Raw genomic sequence first — 23,796 nt, forward strand, 5'->3', positions numbered from 1 at the left:
AATAATAAACGTTTTTAACAAAAATTTTATTATTAAATATAACATGCTATTCTCAGTCCTGTGTAAAAACAAGTCATGATAAATGAACAACATTTATATTTAATCAACAACAAACAAATGTACAAAAATTTAATAACTATATTACAAATAAACCAATAAAAAGTATCATTTGAAAATAATTATAATTTGAAAATAATTATAATTCCCAAGCATATGATTCATAAAATGCAAACTTAGATAATTAATAACGATTTCAGCAAAAATGAATGAAACATCAATTGTATTAAACTCATTAATGATTCATTTAATCAATTACATTTTTGATGATATTGCTTTCAATCTGCCAGCATCTCGAGTAAGTATTTATAAAGCTCTAGATGAAAAAGACACTTTTGAAGTATCAATTCAAATGTTAAAAGTATTGTTACTGCAAAAATATCACTTGGCTTTCAATACAAAGTTAATATACAGTTCAGTGATTGAAATAGAACACAAACGATAATTTCATATAAGATCTGCACATAAGGAATATGTTCTCATATTCAAATTGTTAATCACAGATTAATTTTTAAAATTAATTTAATCACATGGTCAAGATATATCGGGATCAATGTTGGATTCAAATGTCTCATATACAGGGCTGGTAGAAACAACTAATAAGTCATCATGTTCCTAAAAACAAAATTTTTAAAAGATTAGAAAAGTATTCTTCTTATAACATGTTAAGCAAAAATGAATATATTAATAATAAAAACATACAATTGAGACAAATGATAAAAGTTAACACAACTATGCATATAAATGAAATTTCAAATCATGTATGCTCTTAAATATCAACTGAAGTTATGGACATCATAAAATTAAATATGTGTTTTATTTATAAAAAAAGAAGTTTTCAATTCTCTCAAATTTAAAATGGAAATTAGCTTTATAACTTCTGACCAAAAAAAAGTGGATTTTAGGTGACATTTACTAATTAGAGGTGGAAACGTATAAAAGCTTTGTTTAGCAAATAAACGAGTACTTTTGTGTTTTAAATTTGACATACAGGGAATATCTAAGGTATGTAGCATTCTTGGCTTTTAATATTCAGAAATGAGTTCAAATTTGATAATAAACAGTCATAGAGCAGCAAATGTGAAGTTTGAAAAATCTCAAATTAAAAAAGACAATATTTTAACAATACAGGCACTTACCTTCAGTTAAAGTAATAAAAATATAATTTAGAAAAAAAATTACGACAATATATATATATATACCATTTTCAAACTAGTGCCCCCCCCCCCTCCAAAAAAAATCACATTTTTCAGCTTTGGTCATCCAACATGCTGTCGAGGAACTAATTTTCAAATGAGATTTTTTAACAGGATGGCTCAAGAATAAAAAATTCTTTTCTTAGTGGTAGGACAATCCTGCATTCTAAAAATTAACATCTTTACCAATGGAGTATAATGTTTCATTTAAGATTATCGAGAAAAAATGCCTTCTAATGAAAAATTTCTTATAAAATAGAAATTCAAATGAAGCATTAGAGAAAAAATAACAAATAATTATGAAAAAAATTACTTTTTTAAGCTTTATTTATATTTATTTGTATTTAAATCTACTTAACAAAAAAAGAAACCAAATATGTTCCTTAGTCACTCTTTTTACTGACAAATTAACAATTATAATTTATCTATGCTTCCCAATCTTTCATGCCCACTTTTAGGACCAAGTCTCCAGCTCCATAGGACAGGGTCGCCACTGAAATAGAAAAATAAAATTTCCAGATTTTCCAGATATATTTTTAAAAATTTCCAATCCATCGCAGTATGAACTAATAGTGCTATAGTCAAAATATACAGTAAACCACAAAAAATTAATATATGTATTAATCTATATCAATCAAATTCTATCTATCTGATAGATAAATAGATAGAGGGAGAGATCTTTAAGTTAGTTTAATGGCCTGGTGATCAAATTTAATTTTAATCAATTGTTAAAAAATAAATTTTACAATTAATTTAGATATTTTGGAAAATCCTTTCCTTATTTAAGAAAAATCCAGAGAAATTGGCAAGTCTGCTAAAGATCTTTTCTTGAGAGAATAAATTACATCGACGTTTAATCGACAATTAAAAAACTTTTGTGGCATATTTTTTGCTTTTATTTTTTGTTAAAAACATAAGATCAAAGTGCTGTGAAAAATATATTAACAAAATACTATAGTGTTTACATAAGATTCAAACACAATCTAAGAGATAAAAAAAATGTACAACTATTTAACTGGCATTGAATTAGAACTATTCATAGTTAACCAGAGTGATAAAAATAATAAATTATGATATTACATATTTCCTTACATTAAATCCAAAGCAATTTTCAAAATCTTTCTGATATTGGTCTTCTTTATTCGGTTGCATCTCCTTTCCTGGAACAGACTTGTCATCAAGTAGAGATGATAGTGAAAGATTCTGAAGTTCAGAAACAGATTTGTCAGCAGAAACTGGAAAGTAGCCAAGTAAGAACAAAATCAACAATCAAACAATAACAATGCATTTAGTTTACCAAACAGTCTTTGTTTATTATTTTTCCTAATGAAAACACCAAACATTGCCATCCAATAAGCAAAATTGAAACTTCAAAGAATTAATACAATTCAAAATTTTGTCAAACATTAAATTTGCTAAAATGGTTCAACATGACACTAACTACCATACCACAGAATCGAGGTTGTAAACAGATTATCATTATATTTAAAGAGTACATTTTAAAGCTGAATTTTCAAATTTATTAAAATTTTATCAAACATAAATTGTACATAAATAAGCTAATTAATATTTTTTGATAATTTAAAGTACTTTAAAATTTATGATGTTATTCAAAACAATCGCTGACAAATTTATATGCTGTAAGTTTCAAATTGCAATTTACTGATGACTGTCAACTTTCTTATTATTAAACAGAAGGAAACTTGTAAAATTGTTCAACTAAAGAACCCTTTGACAGGCATTTTATTTTCACAAAAATTACTTTTTACTAATAACTGCACAGCAATATTTGCAATGCTAAGCATATAACTAGGCTATTGAAAAATTGAAATTATGGAGAAGAAAAAAGTACTAACAAATATATAATATACAAGAAATTAGCGCACCTCAAGAAATAAAAAAAAATTGAAAGTTACCTGAAGAGAAAACATATCTTATTTATTTATTTATGTCAACTTATGTAAAGGTTTTGAATAAGTTTTCAAATACACGTATAGTATAGACTTATATTCGGAGATAAACAGTATTTTTTTTTAATTTATGCATAATTTAATGCTTATACAGGAACAAAATCAACTGGGAAGAATTTTGAACATACCACTAATCAACTATGTTTGAATAATACATTTCAACTATTTCTGGAAAATATGAAAATCACATACAAGCGGGAAAAAAAAAATTTTATTGCATACTAATAGCAAGATTGTATCTACAGCATATTGAATGCTAAGTTATTTAACCATCCAATTTTTTTTTCCCTCTGCTGATTCAGTCTGCAAAAGAATTTATTAATTTTATAATATTTGTTTAGAAACACCTTACATAAATAAATAAAAAAATAATTCAAAATCAAACAAACAGTTTATGAAAGAAAAAGAGAAAATTAATAAAAATTAAAAAAACAAAATCTTCAAATAAAAAATTTTAATTCAAATAGTGGATTGGCTTTTATTCCCCTTAAATCATTAGGTTAGATAAAACAATGAAGCCCAGCATATTTTACCTTTAAAAACAGTAGCATTTTTTCTATCATTTATTTTATTAACTTTTCTGTATGATGAATTCTTCAAAGATTTTTTAGCACTTTTCCCCTTTTGTGGCAAAATTTCATTGTCGTTGCTTTGAACACTACTTTCCAAGTCCATACTATCGTTAACTGTAAGATAATAACACATTCAATATTGCAATAAAAAGAAATAAGATAAATTATAGCAAAACTTGAGAATAAGTAATAAATAAGATTTTAAATGCAATCAACTGAAATAAAAAAAAACTTATAATATAAAAACATGAATAAGTTTCCTAAATAAGTAAGCATCATTTATCAATTTGCTTATTAAGATACAGTGCCCACCATGTATTAAAATCAGGTTGGTTCAAAGAACACTTGATTTCATGAACCAACTGATTTTTAGATTTAAAGAAAATTAAATTAAGAAAATTATTTACATTAAAAGTGTTTGCAATTAAATAATGACTCTGCTTATGTTAAATACCTGTAAAAAATTCAGAAACCTAAGTCAAATTTTAGTTGAGTTATAAAAAGTCAAAAAGTTGTACATAGATGTTTTCTCGATTAAATCAAAACTACCTAGACCCCTTAAAATGTCAAGAGCTTTTCAAACATATATCAATTTACTTTATGGAATGATCATCACTTAATCAATCATATGATATGAAAACATGATCATGGATAGTGAATGATCATAGGCATTTTCTTAATTCATAAACAGATTTCATCTGGAACCTTTTACGCTCTTCCTCCATATGTTTTTAACTCTCACTTTTCCTTAAGAAGTGTAATCCAGAACTGCTTTTTTTTTGTTTGGGAGCAGAATGAAATTTGTTTTTTATATACTAAACATCTTTTAAAACTTACGATAACTGAAAATTCTAACTATTTAGAGAAGATAAAGCAGAGCTTTTCATTTTTAAAACATATACCTAACAAAAATTTGATTTTAAAAAACAGAGATTAAGATTTTCATAAAGGATGGTTTTAACATGCTTTGATAGTGTAAAGAAAATTATTCATGTAGATTTGATTTTCAAAGGGAGCAGATTTTATTAGTAGTTGTCACTGAATAATAAAAATTGGCCACTTGTATTTATAAGTCATTATTACCATTCCTAATGATGCTAAGCTAGAGAGAAAAAAACTGCAAACCATGTTTATAAAAGAAAATAAACTTTCATGTGCCAGACAATAAAATTTTAAAATATTTCAAAAGAAATGTGACCTCAAAAAAATTTTTAAAAAAATGTCAAATAATAGACTTTTTAGTTTTTAGTGTTCTCTCTAAGTGCTTTTAGAATGGTGGCCCACCCTGCCTGCCCTCTTACAGAGGTAAATGCTCCCTCCTTGCCCTCTTTTTTCAGAAAAAAAATGCTCTTTTTTTATTTTAAGAAAAGAAATTGCAGAAGCAGAAACCAGGAACTGTTGAACACTATTTTTAGACAAAATATAAAATATTATTTCTGATATTTATTTCTGATATTTACTTTTGAGTACTTAGAATTTAGTTTGGAAGGGATATAATTAATATAATTTTCAAGTTTAGTACCTTTCAAAACTGAAGGTATCCTTATTTTTAAAAAAGCACCCTGCCCTTTTTTATTTTTAGAGAGATTGGTGGTTTTTAAAATGTACAAACTCTGCACACATTTTAAAATTATTTAATCTTATCAATAATTAAACTTGAAAAACATGATATGGATTGAGAATTACCTGGTAACCTATGAGTGGAAAAATCCTCACACACTGCTATAGGAGGGCTTTCTTATTGTTGGTCTAGCTGCTCTTGCACTTGGACCAGTGAAATTGTTTATATAAATTAAGGTTATGTTTTCTAGTTATATTGTCGAAAATTGCCTTCAAATAGGCCTAACAATAGCTGTTTTATTATATTTTAGTGATTTATCCTTAATATGGGCAAACTTTTTTGCAAATTACTTGCCAAAACAATTAACTAATGAAACAGTTAAATCTGCACAATTTTTTACAATTAACATAACATAAGATTAAGATAATGAACATAACATAAAATTAAAATTAAGATAAAATTAAACATAAAATTAAGATAATGAAGCTCAACATAATAACAGTTCAATGCACGCTCACGAGCAGCTAGTCTGTAATAGGGAGGAACCCTTGGAGGTGTATGATTACATTTCCGACCATGGATAGATATGCAATTATTGATCCTTATTATGTACGTTCCACCAAGTTTGTAACTGCTCTACAAAAACACTTTGTATGATGTTTCAAATTACATATATTTAGAAGAAAAAAGTTTTAAATATCAAAAAAAAGCCAGGCATAAGTTGGAAGTTTGATCTAAATCACCTAATCCAAATTTTTAAAGTGAAATTGAAAATTTAAAAAATAAAAATAATAGAAATCTATGTAATTTTATATTAGTGAACTAGTTATCCACCTGTAGTAAAAGAGCATCAAGTGAAAATAAAATAGTTACCCTCAGAATCAGAAATGTTTTCAGAAAGACCAAGTAAGTCACTAATTTCATCAGCACGCTGAATAACAGAGAACTCTTGCCTTTCGTTGCCATTAAAAAGTAGAGTTTGACCATCAAGCATTGTAATTGTTTGAGGTTCAGAAATCATACTATTTGCTCCAGGCAACTGGATAACTTCAAACACAACAACCTAAAATGCAATGGAATAAAATGATTAATCTTGTAAACAAATTCTTTAGAAACAAGCAATAACTCTTTTGAAATTTAGCGATTATTGATGGATTTAATGGGGGGAAATTTAATTATTTTAATGAAAAATAGTTTATAATTAAATTAATATTTTAGTTTAAAAAAAAAGTAATTATTATTTTTGTTCATGGCACTAAAGTTTATATCTAAAACAAAACTAATCATACACAGTGATGTCTATGCACATTAAAAAATGTTAACACTTTACTTGTTGGCTCTCTTTATCATCTGCAACAGAATCATATTCATTCATTTCTTCTTCATCTTCCTCACCATCTATATCTTGTCCTGGCTTTTTAGGTTCTCCTAACCTCATGGCCAGCTCTTTATCAGTAGCTGAAGCATCTGGATCATGGATAGCAAAATGTCGTATTAAATTACCCTGAAAAGATTATTAAACAATAAGAATTAGGTACTAAAAAGTAATAGCCATTGCTCAAAAGAAAATAGTATGAAAATGAACTGAAATTCTTTAAATTAAATTACATAGGGTTCCCACTCAATTTCAGAAAAAAAAATTCTTGACTTTTCCAGGTATATTAGGTAAATTTTAATGAAAATCCATACCATATTACATTGATACCATGCATCAGAAAACTTTCATATTTTTTATTTGTAATCTCAAATATTAAATTTTGGGAGTAAAAATATATTATAGAATGAGGACGGAAACGTAGAAAAGTTTCACTAAAAGGTAGAATTTTATAAAATAATTGTAATAAATGTTCGATTTACTTATTGAATCTCAATAACTGATTGCTGTTATTGACAATTCTAAGACTGGTTTTTTTGCCAGGTATAATACAGGAATTTTCCAGGTTTTTTGTTAAAAATTGCAACTTTCCCTAACTATTCCCTGTTCTTTAGAGTTAAAATAAAAATTCTCTGACAATTTCAGGTTTTCCCTGTTCTTCCTGATAAGTGGGAACCCTGATTAGAACAAAAAATTTATCATGAAGATTTTATTTTGGAGTATTGCATTTTCATTGGACCTGAAAATGTCACAAAGAGATAAGTATCACATATATTTGAAATTATGCTAATGATTAATCAAAACGTATAATGAATAATATTTGGGGATTTTATAAAAGATAAATGAAACATTCTTAAAGCAAATAAACATAAACAGAATCTTTCAGTACACATTCATTATATTAAATTGATATATTTAAATGCTATTCATACTCAGCCAACCCATAATGATGCTAGATCGAGTTACGATAACAAGTCTCTAAATATGATTCTTCTAATTAATATGAAGTAATTTTATGATTTGTTGGTTGAACAATTGATACATTTTAGTGATTAAATGTTTTCCAGAATATCAATATAAAAAATAATAAATAAAATATGCAAGTTTTAGGAGATGCGTGGACCAATATGGCCTTCATTTGGCTATGTTTTTAGCAAAAACATTCACCATATAAATAATCAAAATGAAATAGTAGTAAGTGGAAGATATTCCTTGTGTCTAAAAGTTTTTGTGCAAACAGTGCAAGAATGGTGAATTAGTTTTCTTTAAGGTTTATTCAGTTATAATTTGAATAAAAATTAATATTTTTATGGCACTTAAAGAACATGAATATTAAAAAAGAAAAAAAAATCTTCAAATTTCAGGAAGGGCCTTAACCCACAAAGGCTATGTCTCTAGCATTCATCAACAAAAAATTAAAAATAGAAATTTTCGTACCTTGTGTCTAAAAGCTTTTGTACAAACAGTACAAACATGATTTTTTTCTTTGGGCTCAGGTCTGATATAATTTGGATCATGATAAATATTTTTATGCCGTTTCAAGAGTTGCTTCTGACGAAAGCTTTGATCACATTCATCACAGTGAAATGGTTTCTGATCAGTGTGAATAAACATGTGTGTTTCTAAATGCCGTTGAGAAATAGAAGCATAATTGCATAAATCACACTTAAAACACTTTTCACCATCATGACTTTTAGCATGAATCTGAAAAAAAATAAATTTTCAATTCAAAAAACTAAATTTCTTTCATATACTTTGACATTTGTATTTTGCACAATAGAATTCTATTTCCTGTTGTCAAATACTTTAAATAAAAACATATAATATTTAAAAATAAACATAATGAAATGGTAACAAATATGTTACGAATTCAAGGAAAGTATCTGAAGACTTAAATAAACAAACCTACAAACATAAACAAAAACAAAAGGTTTTCCCTGAAAAAATATTTACACACATCAGTCATCCATTTTCTGAAAACTTAAATTTAAGATCATAATTAGCAATGTTCTAAGTGTTTTTAAAAGGAAGGCCTATCCTGCCCGTCCTTTCACAAAGATAGTGAATAAGTGAAAATTTAAAATAAATAGCAACCTACAAATGAAAACATAAAAAAAAAGAATTTCCCAGAAATATATTTGTATACAAGTCATCCATTTTCTGAAAACTCAAATTCAAGATTATATGTGTTCACCCTAAAGTTATTTTAAAAGGGTGGCTCAAAGGGCAGATTCAGAAATTTGACACAATGCTCTAAAATAACATGATCTATATTTCTGAAACATAGTTGAGATCATATAAGTTAACTATCATGAAGTTCATAGTAGAGTTGAATTAACATAATGCCCCTTCCTATAAATTTGATTGATATATGGTTTTATGAATTTTAAATATCTACTACAAAAATAAATTGCCACATACAGACAAAGGGAAGAATAGAAAATGTTTTAAGACACAATGAAATTTCTTAGATATGCCAATGTCTATACAGTAAATCTACACGCTGTATAAAATCTGTATAAAAATATAAAATCTGTATAAAAATTATTTACTAAAATTTTAGTTCTAGTTTCCTTGTTTACTTAGTTCTTCATGGTTTAGTAAAATAAAAAATTACAACTTTTTTTGGTTTTATAATTATTACCAAAAAATATATAATTCTAAAAAAAGATTTAAAATTTCAATAAGAGTTTGACTTATAATAATAGCTACATTTGCCCACTGTAGTGCATGACAAATAAAAAATATAAAATGTAAGCAAATGAAAAGTCACAAAATATCTTTATAAAGATATCAACAACATAAAGGTATTACAAAACATTAATACAAAAAACTTCTAAAAAATCATTTTACAAAACACCTACATAATATTTTAAATGCCTACCTTATAACTATACCTATCTAGAAAAACTTTACCACACCTTCTACATCTGTGTGGTTTATCACTCGAGTGAAGCTTTTCCATGTGAATGCGCAAATCAGTTTTCCGTCCACAAGTAGCAGGACAATATTCACAATGAAACACAGGTTTATTTCCAGAATGTATAAGCTTATGGGCTTTCAAACTGTTTGATTGAGTAAACCTGGTTTGGCAAATATCACATTCATATGGCTTCTCACCAGTGTGAATACGCAAATGCCTCTTCAGCTTGTACGTATCCGGACTAGCATATGTGCAATGTGGGCATTGGTAAGGCCTTTCTCCCGTATGGCAACGCATATGACGCTTTAATTTGCTCAGTTCTACACTCGCATAATCACATTCAGTGCACTTATGTGGCTTTTCATGGGTATGTTTATAACGCACATGACGAACAAGCTCACCAGAAGTAGTGAAGCAAGAATCACATTCCTTGCAAGAGTGAGGACGTGTTCCAGTGTGTGTATTAACATGATTTTGAAGGGAAGCTACAGTTTTGAATCCTCTTTCACAAACACCACATTTATGTGGTCTCTCATCTGAATGACTTTTCATATGGCGTGACAATAAGTATCTTTTTGGACTTGAATAGCTACAATAAGCGCAGGCGTGTTGTTGAGTAGCTAATGAAGATTTTCGTGGAGCTAAACGTATTGTACGCATTTTGACTCCTTCATTTAACTGTTCTGATAAAAATGCCTCACTTAACTGAGCAGCATCAGTCAAATTGAAAATAGGCAGGCTTCCTTCGATGACATTTTTATCAAGGCATTCACCAGTTTCTGAAACAAACAAAACGTAGCTCAATTCTCCAGGATTTGTGTCTGATGGTACGATAGTAACTGTTTGATAAGGTGCTCCATTTTCAGTATTCTATTTAGGAAGAGAAAAAATAAATGCTACACGCTATAAAAATATATATTATTCACATAAAATAACAATTTCAAAAATAGTAAATGTTATAAAAGTTTTATCAGTAAATATTTACTTCAGCAATTTTCAATAACCATCACAAGGTTCAAAAAATTCATGTCACCCATTTGCTTAAAAATAAAAGCTGGCACCTAATGCTTTTGTACGTCTAAACTTGTTTTTTTAGACTTGAAAATTTCTCTAGGCGAAATAAACTTATTAACTCAGAAAACACTGGGTTTCGTCATTTGATCTGCTTGTTTTGATAAATAGCAGCCATGAAAAATGATTCAATGCAGAAATATGAAGGAAAAAAAAGACTAAATGTAAGTTTTAGCAAGCGAGTGTCGATCAGACGCTGTGAAAAACAAAAAAAGGAATGGAAAATTGAAAAGAATGCAATGATTTTCTGATAGTACCTCGTGTACCCGATTTTCAGAAATAGGAAAGTTGCAATGCTCTCCTTTCCCAATGAGATTTAAAATGCTTCAAAAGCACGAAAAATCAATCGAATGTATAAAATGTATAAGTAACAAACATGCATACAAAAATACCGAAAGTACACAATTAGAAAAGCATGCGTTAAAAATTAATAATTCTGTAATATAGTATATGAAAACTCATTATATTGTATAACTAAAAATAAACTGTTTAATAGCTAAAGACCATGCAGAGCTCAGGCAAAATACCATATGTCTGATCACTTTAATTTTCAGATAATATTAAATTAAAAATATGCGTCTTTATGTAATTTCATACAGCAAAAAGTACTTTGATTCCATAATTTGATTATGCCAGCTTATTATAGAAGGCTTCTTTGCACTCTATAATATGCCTGCTGATTGGTCCTGGCTTCTGGAAATTTTGATTTTTTGTATACCTTCGCTTTGCTCATTTCTTTTCACCCTATTTATCTCCCTGTTCTTCGTACTTTGTTATTCTTACTGAACTTTTTTAAATAGATTTTATTTCCTACAATTTAAATGCTAAGAATCAAGACTTACTAACATTATGCATGACCTGCTTAATCAGGATTCTCTAATAGATGCACCACAACAAAAATTTCCGCCAGGTGCTACTGCTTAACAATCAAGCCTTTAATTTAATTCATTTTTCTATTTAATGGGCACAAGTCCTTTTAGTATATGTTTAATAAATCTACAAAATATCTTTAGAAATCTACAAAGCAATATTGTGACCAGTTAATAACCTACAAAAGTGAAACCTGAACAATTGCATAATATGAAGAAAAAATAATCAAATTTGGGAACGAAAAATTATGAGAAAAATATTTGGACCAGTAAAAGATGGCCATGTTTAGAGAATCAGATTATACCCAGAAATTGAGAAACTATATAAAGACAAAGATAAGATCATTAAGTCTAAAAAACTACAGTGGTTAGTTCACTTAATAAGAGTGAATGAGAATCAAAGTTTTAATAACGTCCATTGGGGGGAAATAACAGGAAAGAAACCTGTTGGAAGACCCAGAAAACAGCAGCTTGGGAAAGTTGAGGGAGACCTAAAAATCATGAAAGTTAAAAGTTATAAAAAGAAAGCTGAGGATCAAAACGTTTGGAGGCATGCTGTAAGGGGGGCCAAAACTTTTCATGGGTTGTAGCGCCAAGGAGTGAGTGAATACATCTTTTCTCATTTTTTTTCACCCTATTTATCTTACTTTGTTATTCTTACTTAACTATTTAAAATTTTAAATATATGTTTCATATAATTTAAATGTTAAAGATCAAGACTCACAAACATTATGCATGACCTGCTTAATCACGTTCTTCTTATAGCTACACCAAAACAAAAACTACCACCAGGTGTTACTACTTAAGAACAGAAACAACTTAGACAAGCAGTACTTGAGAGAATCTACACTATCCCAAAGGAGGCTGCTCAATTATATACGGATGGAGGCAAGGACGAAGACAATCACACCGAGAGTGGGATCTTCATCAAAACTCAAATGAGAGAAATTAAGATCCAGAAAAAGAATCCCGATCACTGTTCCGCATTCAGGAGCGAGCTTATCACCATTGATGATGGACTTGCCTCAATACTGTCTCTTTCAATTCCGAAAGAGATTTGGATCCTTACCGACAGTAGAAGCGCTGTTCAGCACTTGGCTAGCTGGCACAGAGTGAGGGACAATACTAGCACGAACATCTTTTATAAACTTTTACACCTCTCCAAATATTGTCGAATTCACGTACAATGGATACCCTCACATGTAGATATATCAGGCAATGAAATGGCAGATAGTCTAGCCAAGGCAGGTGCAGCTGGGGCCACTGCGCCTCCAGTATCTCTTACCTCCTCAGAGCTCCTCTCCATTGCTAAAGCCAAAAATAAATCAGCATGGTTCACTCCACCCAGTCACAATTGGTACCAGGGTACCAGACTGAGTAGCTGTTTGACAGCTGACAAAGACCATCAGTCTCAAACCGCCATCACACGTCTCCGCTGTGGACACCTGAAATCACTGAGGTACTCTGAAGGAGAAAAGTGTTTTGCCCTCTGTACCAAGTGCTCTTCGGCCCAGGCATCCCCTGAACATCTACTGGACTGCCTCGGTCTTTTAAAACAAGACCTTATAGAAAGACCCTTACTTGTTTTAGCCTTTTTGAAGGTGAACAAACTCATGGACCTTGTCTAGTTAGGCTAGAAATGGGGATTTGAAAGAAGAGAAGAAGAACAGAAACTTTACCTTCATTGGTTATTTTTCTTTTTATTTAATGGGCACAAGTTTTTTTAGAATATGTTTTTAATTATTATATGTAATTTAATAAAAGATATCAGTAAGTGGCACACTTCTACACTTTAAGAGAGTCTGATTATTAATTCTTAAGGAAACCTGCTTGATTGAATAGATCATAATTAATTAATAGGTCTCGGTCAACATGCAGCTGAAATGACAAAATATTTTTAAAATTCTTTAATTCAATGAAAAATATTTATTATACATACTTGAATTCTTCACAAATTCAAACATATCATTGAGGATAAATTTTTTATCTCTGTTTTTTTAAAGAGCTAAACAAAATGACTCATGTAACTTTTAAAAAATTTACACTATTTTATTTAGACTATAAATAAAAAGTACACATTAATTTACTTCTTGAATATGATATTGAAAAATCTTAACAGTTTTAAAAATTTTGAATTGAAAAATATATTTAAAATTTATAAAAAAACATTTAAAAGAAATTTTATACTTTTTTCTTCAGTCATAACACCTTTCATTAATTATTAAAACAGATTTATAAATGCATAATAGATAATGTAAATAAATAAAATCAAACATTTTCTTAATATTACATTTTTTTAAAAAATACAAATGCATTTTGGAGAATAAATAGCAAAGTTAAGTCTTTTTTTCTTTTTTTTTAAATCGTCAAAAGAGTCTAGATTTTATGCTTTGGCATTATTTTCAAATATTCCTTTAAAAAAAATAACAAATGATATACTGTGAAATAAATATGAATGTGTAAAAATTTTATAAAACAATTAAATCAACATACTGATATCAAGGAATTCTTTGAAGCTTTAGCTACAGCCTGTTCAGCAAACTGAGCCACCATTTCTAAAGTATGTTTATCATCAATATGAAGTTCTTCTCCAACAGCAGATACAACACCAGAATTTTCTTTTAAAGGTTCTAAAAAGTCATCTTCAAATTTTTCAGTATTATCAATGTTTCTTGATCCCAACCTGATAATTTCAGCACCTTTTCTTCGAGGATGTTTCTAAAAGCATAAATAATTCATTAACAAATGCAATATACATACATATAATAATAAAAAGTAAATATTCCTGAAATTTCATGAAAAATTCCTTAAAACAGTTACTTATTATATAAATTTTTTCTTCCTGTCTGTTGAAAAGTAATAAATTAAGCTTAATGCACTAAAACAAAAAATTTTTAGAATTTTTTTTAATGAGTGTACAAATTAGTAGTGCTATAGTGGGATTTTGTAATAACAATAGAATATTTTTAAGTAGCTATTATAATAGAAGAACCTCAATAAAACTTAAATATTTAAATAGAATTTTCATTTACAATCAATCGGATATTTTTTTCTAAATTCCATTTATCAGAAAGAAGAAAAAAACAATGTTGATGTAACAAAATAAAAAATCTATGACTTAAAAGCTATTTTATATTTTATCTTAAATGAGCAGATTTTAAGAGAATTCAATTGGATTTAAATTAGCAATAGAAAAAAATCATAATTGTTTCATAAAAAATATGAAGAAAAAAAATAGAAATTAGAAAATATTCAACACAAACATGATTAGAAAAGAGGTGTCTTTTATCCAATCATATTTCAGCCCACATTTTCAAAATATATGCACAAAAATTAATGTAAATTGAATAACAATATAATTAAGAATTGTATCAAACTGAAAGATAAATTATTAGGACCTGGGTAATTGAAAGAGACAATTAAATTGTAAATACTAAATATCACAGAGGTTGGATAGGAAAAAAAATGGAACTAAAATTAGAAAATGTATTTTGCAAACAGTCATAAAGGGCAACTACTTCTAAGGATATACAATAAAGATGTTTATAGCACTACTAAGCACTTTCTGTACTTCTGCAAATATTTATCGAAATAAACATAAGCTGACATTAACATGATGCAGGTAAGCTTCTATAATATTAAAATGTCCATGATACCGAAAACATATTCAGTCAATAAAGTAAAATTAAATCTACACTAGTTCAGCTAATTTTATTAAATTAATATTTTCACTTTATTGTTAATTAATAAAGAAAGAAATAGTTTCTAAGAATGAAGAACGTAATTGTATACTTCATGTCAACTAGGCAGTGCAGTAAAAACCAGTTTTGTAATGTTAATTCAAGGAATTTGATTTTTACCAATTCTGATCAGTGGCATGCAGAGAAAGGGCTTAAGGGGCAACAGTTTAAGGCATTTAGTTCAAAATAGGGCATCTAATCGATGACTAGATGTCACTAAATCTTTAAATTCATAGGTATTACTTTTTGTGATATTAATTTATTTTCATAATGGCCAATATAAAAGAAAATAATATAATTCCAAGAAAAAAAATATTTTTAAAAATTATAACACCAAAAAGATAGAAACACCTATAAAATATAATTATTTTTTACATGCATGAAAAAAAAAATTTTTTTATCTGTAACAATTATATATTTTTCCCAACAACAAAAATTACATCTTACATTTAGATAAAAAGGTAATTAAAATAGGAGTTTATATTTTCTTAAATATTTTTTCTGGAATCTTTTCCTGATCCTAAATGCAAAAAATTAGAAGTTTCCGGCACAATTTTTATTGCATGCTGTCACTACTTAAAAACAACCTATTTGTAGAGAATAACCTCAACTTTTTAAATTAAAACGGTAGTTCTTTTAATACTTTACATAATAGAGAATATTAAAACCAAATTTTATAATTACGTAAAGAACTGTTAAAATATAATTTAATTTTAATAATAAAATTAAATTAACAAATCACATACGAAACATAATACAATACCTTACAAATAACAGATTGAACTCACTATTGCAAATAACATACTAATTATAATAATCAAATATCGTTGAGCATGAATATTCAAATTGACTATTAAAATTCAATATGAAACTAAAATAAATAATATGAAAATATTTCTTATATTTAAGTTTCTTTCATTGTTAGTTAGTGCCATTGTGTTATGTTGTTAGTTAAGTTGGAAACTAAGTTTTTTTTAGCTTTTTAGGCTATTTCCAGAGTATTGAAAAAATAGATTTTATCCAACACAGATTAAAATACAAAAGAACATCAAAAAGCACTCTTAGTGTGGTACCTTAAAATTTTGAAATGACCTCTAATTTATAATTTGTATCTATAGTTTTTTTTTTTTTTTCCTTCTTTTTTAAATTACAGTGCAATGTTTCTTAATATATAATTACAAATGTAAATATAGGTATATACACTATAAATAAAACAAATATTTATTTATTTTTAGCAAAGATCTGTTACAAGTTCATATAAGAGATACCAAAGTATATGCAATGTACCTCGGCCAATTTAAGCAAGTTATAATATGCAACACTAGAGCTCGAATATGCCATCTAGCACTTAGTACATTAAGCTTTCAAGAGTTGGTTTCTTCCATCAATCATTGTCTAACAAAATGTGAAAATTCACCCACTAAAAAACAGCTTATCTAACTTGACAGCTTGCACAAGGAGAAATGGACAAATGATGAACTTTTTTTACCTCTTCACATTGACGACTGTAGTCTGTTCTAGTCATAGATTGCCCAGTAATGAGATTTTTATGAATAGGGTGGAAATAACTCCAAATCTTGTTTTAAATTATAAAATAAAGAATAAATTTTTAAATCTTTATGTTACACACAAAAAAATTCTAATGTATAATGAAATTTAAAATTTAAATAAAATTAATGATTTTGAGAGCAAATCTATAATGAAACTGAATGCAATGCTAATTATTAAATATGCAATTAATTCATTTCAGAGTGAGATATGAATACGTCTGGGGCCGAATATCATGCAAATTTTAACTATATAAGTAGACAACATAGCTACAGGCTTATTTTTACAAAAAGGAAGGCACATTTATATGGATGAAAGAGCAGGCAGGACAGGCCAACCTTCTAAAAACACTTAGGGAGAACACTATTTATTTACATCACATACTTACATCAAATAATTTTTCTTCATCCTCACTATCATCCTTAAAACGTGGATAAGTGTGTTCAAATAATTCCCCATCATCTTCTGGTTCCTCTTTTATTTCTATATCTCCATTTAACTATTAAAAAAAATAATCTTACATCAGTCATAGTCAAGTACATTTGGTTATACAATATTAAAGGACAGGTGTGTTGTGAGTAAATAAAAACAACAAGACAGGAAGAAAAATTATTTTGATGTTTCTGAATATAATAAGTTGCAAACATTTTAAATTTTAAATGCATTCTTCACAGTTATTAAAAATTAGAAAAAAATTATGATCATATCAATTTTTTGTCTAATTTTGAACCAATTTCTTCTCATGTTATTAAATGAAAAAGTCAAGCCTAGAAACAGGGTTCGTTGATTTAAATCAGCTTGATTTAAATCACGATTTAAATCATGATTTAAATCAAATGATTTTTTTTAAAAAATCATTGATTAAAATCAACTAATTTTTTTTATCTATATATATTGACTTTAAAAGTTAAAAAACAGTGTTTTAAATTTTTGATACTTTTATTGTGTTCTTTTCTTAGTATTAAAATTTAATTTAAATAAATTGCTGCATTAATTAATTTTAGTTAACGAAATTACTTTCTTGGTGTGTGTTAAATTCCAACACATTTGAAATTACATTTTTAAAAATCTTTTGATTCTTGAGATTGAAAGTACAGATTAAAGTAAACATTTAATGCTGTCTTAATATAGACTTGCATAGCTGTAGAAAGTAATTAATAAACATGAATTTCTTTCAAAAAATAATACAAATAATGTTAATTAAAATTCTACCTTTTGAATGAAAAAGCGTGAATTAAAATATACATCATATTTTATTGGTGGAAAATGTATATTTCTGAAGCTTGAGGTTATATGAAAAAGAAATTACCCTAATGTGCCAAAAACAGAAAAAGAAAAAAAAAGGCTGATGAATTCAGATGTTTTTTTCCTAATATAGTGTCATTCTTCCTTTTCAAAGTCTATTTGATGCAGTAGGGTTATTAATTGGTATTTTTTTCTCACAATATGCTTACAATATCTTTGACATTATCTGATTTTCTATAAAGAAATTTTGTGAAAAAAAATTCCTATGAGTACATAGATTTCTAAATTTTTTTTTTAGCTGAACTTATCTATTTTGATATAGAATTAAAATTGAATATTTTAATATAAAAATATATAGATTCAATATTTATTTATTTTTTGATTAATGACTACATTTATAAACACAGTCTGCTACATTTATTTTGTCATTTTAAAAATCAAGAGAAAAAAAAAAGGAAATCACAATTTTAAATTAAAGTTATGGTTTGCTAACTGAAACTTTGTTTTAATAGTTAAAGTAAAGGGGTCTGTCCAAGCCAAATTTATTACCGTTTAACGGTACCTTTACAAATTCAACTTTAGAGAAAATGATAGAATAATCACACAAAATACTTTTTCTTAAAATTTTATTTTTGTGTCTCGTAAGAAACAATAAATCCATATTTTTACTATATTTGTGTTGATTTTTTAATATAATTTTTAATTTTTATAAAATAGGTAACTCTTAGAAAAACCCAGACAGACCCCTGAAGTATTCTTTAAATTCTCTATTTCATCTAGTCTTTAATCATGCATTTGTTTCAAAATGGTTGCTATGCATTCAAAGCCATGTATTATAATGAAAATTTATTTTAGTTAGAGCTTCTAAAATATTGTTACAATATAGTTTTAATATTAAGTTAATTTGATTCAACATTTATAATTTTTTTTAATCATAAATTAAAGTTCTTACAGTGTATTTGAATAAAAATTAAAAAAATCTGATTTAAATCAAAAAAATCCGATTTAAATCAAAAAATCTGATTCTTTCGATTTTTTTTTAAAAAATCAAAAAAATCACGAACCCTGCCTAGAAATGAGATTAGCATGTAGTTTTGCTAAAATCATAATGCTTTAAATGAAGGTCATGGTTGTGCTTTAACTAAATTTTGCAAATTAATTTAAATTAACATTTTCAGAGCAAAATATATTTTCTTTAATACATTACAAAAAATTAAAAAAATTAAAATATGAAACAAGGACTACAGTTTTTAATTTTGCAAAAAAAAATACAACAAAAATGTTTTCACAGTTATTTTGCATAATGAAAGAATATTTTTTTAAACATTCTTTTTCATAATTTCCTTAAGTTAAGTCAATTATTAAAAAAAAGTATTATCCTAATTATTATGGTTGTCAAAAAAACTACTTTTAGAGAGTAATTTTTTTAAAAAAAAAGTTTATTTTAATTAGCTTTATCAGCATTTATTCTAATTGGTATCTATTAAATATAACCAACTATACAATTTTAAATAATCAGCTAACGATTTCTAAAAATTAAAGAAGTAAACAAAAACGAATTACGTGTTACTGTATATTTGGCTTAGGCTTATTCTTTCTCATCTAAAACATTTAAATTCTCTATGGAAAACTGCATATAGATAATGTATATAGATTGAAATATTTATTATTCGTTATGTACTAAATATTAGCTAATTATTATGTTCTTAAATTTTGTATATATTTAAATTTTAATGACATAGAGCCCCACCTTACTTATTAGCCCTAGGCCTTGTGACACCCTAATCCAACCCTAACAATTTATAAACCAATTTTTTTAATATATATTTTGCTGAATGGTCTATCGATCTTTAGCAGCAACATGATAAAAAATTTGAATATTAAATTTAACATTACGGATTATATTAAATGTACATTTTTTTTTTTTTTTTTAAATCTTCTTATCCATTTTTCAAATGGTTATAGTGAATGGAAATTTGAAAAAAATAATCTTATCTTATTTGAATTAATATTCAGCTAGAACAAAATGTTGAACAAGCATTATCAAAGTTCTGTTATTTTAAAATCAGTCAATAAAGAAAAGCTTCTCAGTCATAATAGTTAAACTAATTTTGATATTAAATACCTCATTTGGTGACATGTATCCATATAATCCTCCTGTTACACAATCTTCATCTGATTCTTGATCAATTAGTGATTCATTCTCTTCAATGTCATCACCCTCTATTTCTTTTTGAAATGTAGCTAAATAATTTCTGATGTTAGTACCATCTTCAGGCTCAGAATTTAATACATCCATTCTATAAAAATAAGTGCATATTTATTAAAACAAGCTTACATTACCTAAGTAAAGACTACAAATCAACTAATATTAAAAATCTCAATTTTTTCTAGTACAACTATAAGTGATAAATATATGCAAATAAAAGCTATTAGATGTCTTTCTTATACAGTAAAACCTCGGTACAACAATATTTTGGGAACCAAATAAATATATTGATGTAGAGGGATATATTGTTATATCGAGGGCCTACTTTGGGGACACAATAAGATTTTTTTTAACCGATTATCCGGAACGCTCGGCACCGTCACTATTCCGGATAACTGATTTTTCCAGTTTTCTGAATCGCTACAGAAAGCCGTTTTTTTATTGTTAAACCCAACTAAAAAAAAAAATTGGAAATAACATTAAAAGTAAGAAAAAAACAATGAAGTAATGCACTAATGATTATTTGCAAAATGATGGTAAGGATCTTTAAAAAAAGAAAGAAAAATCGTAAAATCTTATAAGGAAAAAAAAATTTTTTTTTAAGAATGACGAGAAAATTTATCGAATTTCGTTCCGGTTTTTTGGTTTTCCGGTTTTCTGATTTCTGGATAACGGGTTCTGTACTACATTAACTATAAATGTATTTATATATTATGCAAAAAAAACAATTTGTAGAGTGTTAGTTATGGTTAAATATTGAAAACAATTTAAATATATTCAGCCAATAAGATCCTAAACATACCTGAAAACTGTTTTTATTGAAAGTAATCTGATACTTTTGTTTGTTTATTCATTTTTTGACTGTCAAGTCAACTAAGTATGCATTGAGTCCAAAGCACGAAAATGATTTTCGTTTGTGAACCCACCCTCTACAAGAAAAAATTCTTTTACAAGTGTTAACGTGATGCTTGTGGTCATTTGTGACTTATGATCAGCTTTTAACATGAAGAAATGAAATAAATCAGATAAAAATACATCTGTAACTAGATAAGGGAGGCAATTCTAAGATTGGAAGCCTCTTGGGGTGGTCAGCAGTGCGTCTCTTGCAGAAAAAATGGCAAAAGATGATAAAATAAGATTTTTTACATCATTTGAAAACCAATAATAAATTAAGAAAATGAGGTTCAAACTTGGATAAAATCGTTTTTCAGGTGTTTATTGCATCAAGGAATACCGTAATATTGAGAGGAGCATGACATTAATCATATGCAAGTTCATCAGAACCACAAAACATTATCGTAATAAAGGGAGTTATTGTTGTATTGGATATCGTAGCAGTGAGAGTTCAAGTACTTTGTAGTTAGTCTCAATGAATTTATAGAAGAAGTGATTTCTTTTATTATCAATATTATGAAAATGTCTATTTAAAAAAAGTTTAAACAATTAGTAAAATGTTATTAAGTTTATGTTTTATGTACAGTCATGTACTTATCATTATTTCTTCTTGTATTACAATTTGTAAAATCTTTAACAAATATAGTGCAAGAAGATAAAAACTGTAAATAAATTTGGACAAACTTGCTGCAAGTGACAAAGTTGCTGCAAGTGACAAACTTTTAACTACATAGTCACAGAATTTCACACATTAATATGAAACAGTTAATTCATCCTAGAAAAATCTAATAGAAATTTCTATCTTTATAATATTACCTTCGGAATTGTGTTAATATTTTTACTACATAATTTTGTCAGAAAAAGTTTTATAAAATAAGGTTATTATTTGAAAAACAAATATCTTTTTTTTTAATAAGTGTCACATTTATTTTACAACTATGGTAATTTATATTTGTAGAGAGATAAAAAAAAAAAAAACAAGATAAAACTAATAGACCATAAAATAATGAAATAAGCACTAACAAGGGGATATTTCCGTATCGTGATCTGTCTCGCCAACTACAATCGCCAAGATGCCAATAGATTTTAAACTTGCAAATTTTTTTAAAAAAACATGTAGATGTTTGCCAAAGGGTGGCTACGAGTTAAACATTTCGAGTTGGTCCCTTTCCATGATTTTTTTTTTAGTTTCTCGCACACCACTGCCCGGAAGTTTCAAGACTTGGCGGTTATTCTGCCACAGATCACGATACGGAAATCTCCCATAACAATGTAGATGGTTAATTATAAAGCAAAAAGTATTTTTTATTATTATTTCATTAATTCAGATAAAACTGTTTATGTCAAAGGAAATTTCTTAATTGGTAACTGTTCGCACAACTACAGTCGCCGCCAAGCAACGAAAGGGATTTCAGACTTGCAAAATTTTTTTAAAAAATAAATAAATTAGTAGAGCTTATATTTTATACCCTTCAGTAGAGCAAGTTATACCCTTCAAGTTAGTCCCTTTTTGTGATGTATTTTTTAGTTTTTTGCTAACCACTGCCAGGAAAAAGTCAAAATTTACCAATTATTTTAGTATAACAAATCAGTATAGTAATCTTTCCATGATAAATACAAATTATAAACTTCAATGTAATTATCAAAATTTATGATGAACACATTCATAATTTTTTCTAAAAGTTGTCACAATATGTTTCCTCCAAATTACACAATCAAAATAAAATTATTTTAAATTTTTATTTAGTAAAGTACTGTAATATATCCAGCTCTTTTGTTTCAGTTATCGAGTACAATATAAGGCTACAAAAAAGACAATAATAAAAAAAAATTAGGCAAATGTCTTGGCTGTAATATAATAATGCTGTTAAAACAATTTAAATTCATACTTTATCTTTTCATTTTATACTGAAAGCGTAGAAAAATGTCTCTATGCTGTGTAAATTGTTGCCCTAAAGAATAAGTGAACTCGTTAGGTTAAACAGCGTGATTTTAAAATGTTGAACATCACTTTCATTAGTAGGATTTTATTTGATCTCGCGTGATGCTATTAAGTTAGATTTAAGTTTTATGCAAAAAGTGAATTTTCAAAATATTAATATTTTATAGATGATCGTGTACCAATATGTAAACAAATTTTGTCCTTTCTGAGTGTTTGTAAATATTGGGTTTTTAAATTTATTGATTACAGAGTGCTCTAGCGCTGAAACATTGAATTACATGTTAACTTCTAATAGCGCCATCTCCAATCTGAAAAGCGCCATCTAGTATTACATAAAAATTGCCAATAACCATTACATTTAATAATTATTTTTAAATTAAGTATAATTACATGAAAACAACGTTGAAGTTATAAATTCTTACATAAAACCAATGCAAAATCCAAAAATGAGCTTAGTCAAGTGACAACGACAACTTCTCCATTACAGTTAAAATTTAACAGTTAAAAATTAATAATTGATTTTATTAATTATTTTGTCACCAATAAAATCCACTAAACAGCATTAAAGAATTATAATTATTCTCTTATATTTATGTATAAAACTCACAAAGCATTATATATTCT

The 23,796-nt window shown here is 27.2% G+C and overlaps 1 protein-coding gene across 3 annotated transcripts; it reads right to left on the reverse strand.

The window, feature by feature from the left end:
- Positions 1–7: 7 nt before the first annotated feature.
- Positions 8–23,724, reverse strand: LOC107454163 (uncharacterized). Of its 3 annotated transcripts, none has more exons than XM_016071238.4 (11): positions 23,595–23,724; positions 20,253–20,427; positions 17,271–17,381; positions 14,088–14,312; positions 9,616–10,524; positions 8,169–8,435; positions 6,687–6,860; positions 6,230–6,419; positions 3,757–3,909; positions 2,346–2,488; positions 8–672 (listed from the first exon to the last, which is right to left on the reverse strand). In XM_016071238.4, the coding sequence occupies exons 2-11, from the start codon at positions 20,424–20,426 to the stop codon at positions 592–594; spliced, it is 2,427 nt and encodes an 808-aa protein (XP_015926724.1). In that variant the 5' UTR covers position 20,427; positions 23,595–23,724; the 3' UTR covers positions 8–591. The 3 variants fall into 3 exon arrangements, with proteins under 3 accessions (XP_015926724.1, XP_015926726.1, XP_015926725.1); XM_016071240.4 differs by having other exon boundaries at positions 23,563–23,663; XM_016071239.5 differs by lacking the exon at positions 23,595–23,724 and adding an exon at positions 23,120–23,480.
- Positions 23,725–23,796: the final 72 nt, after the last annotated feature.

Source organism: Parasteatoda tepidariorum, chromosome 3 (genome assembly GCF_982258835.1).
Source record: "Parasteatoda tepidariorum strain Cologne lab strain chromosome 3, Ptep-v5.0, whole genome shotgun sequence".
Classification (NCBI taxonomy): Eukaryota; Metazoa; Arthropoda; class Arachnida; order Araneae; family Theridiidae; genus Parasteatoda; species Parasteatoda tepidariorum.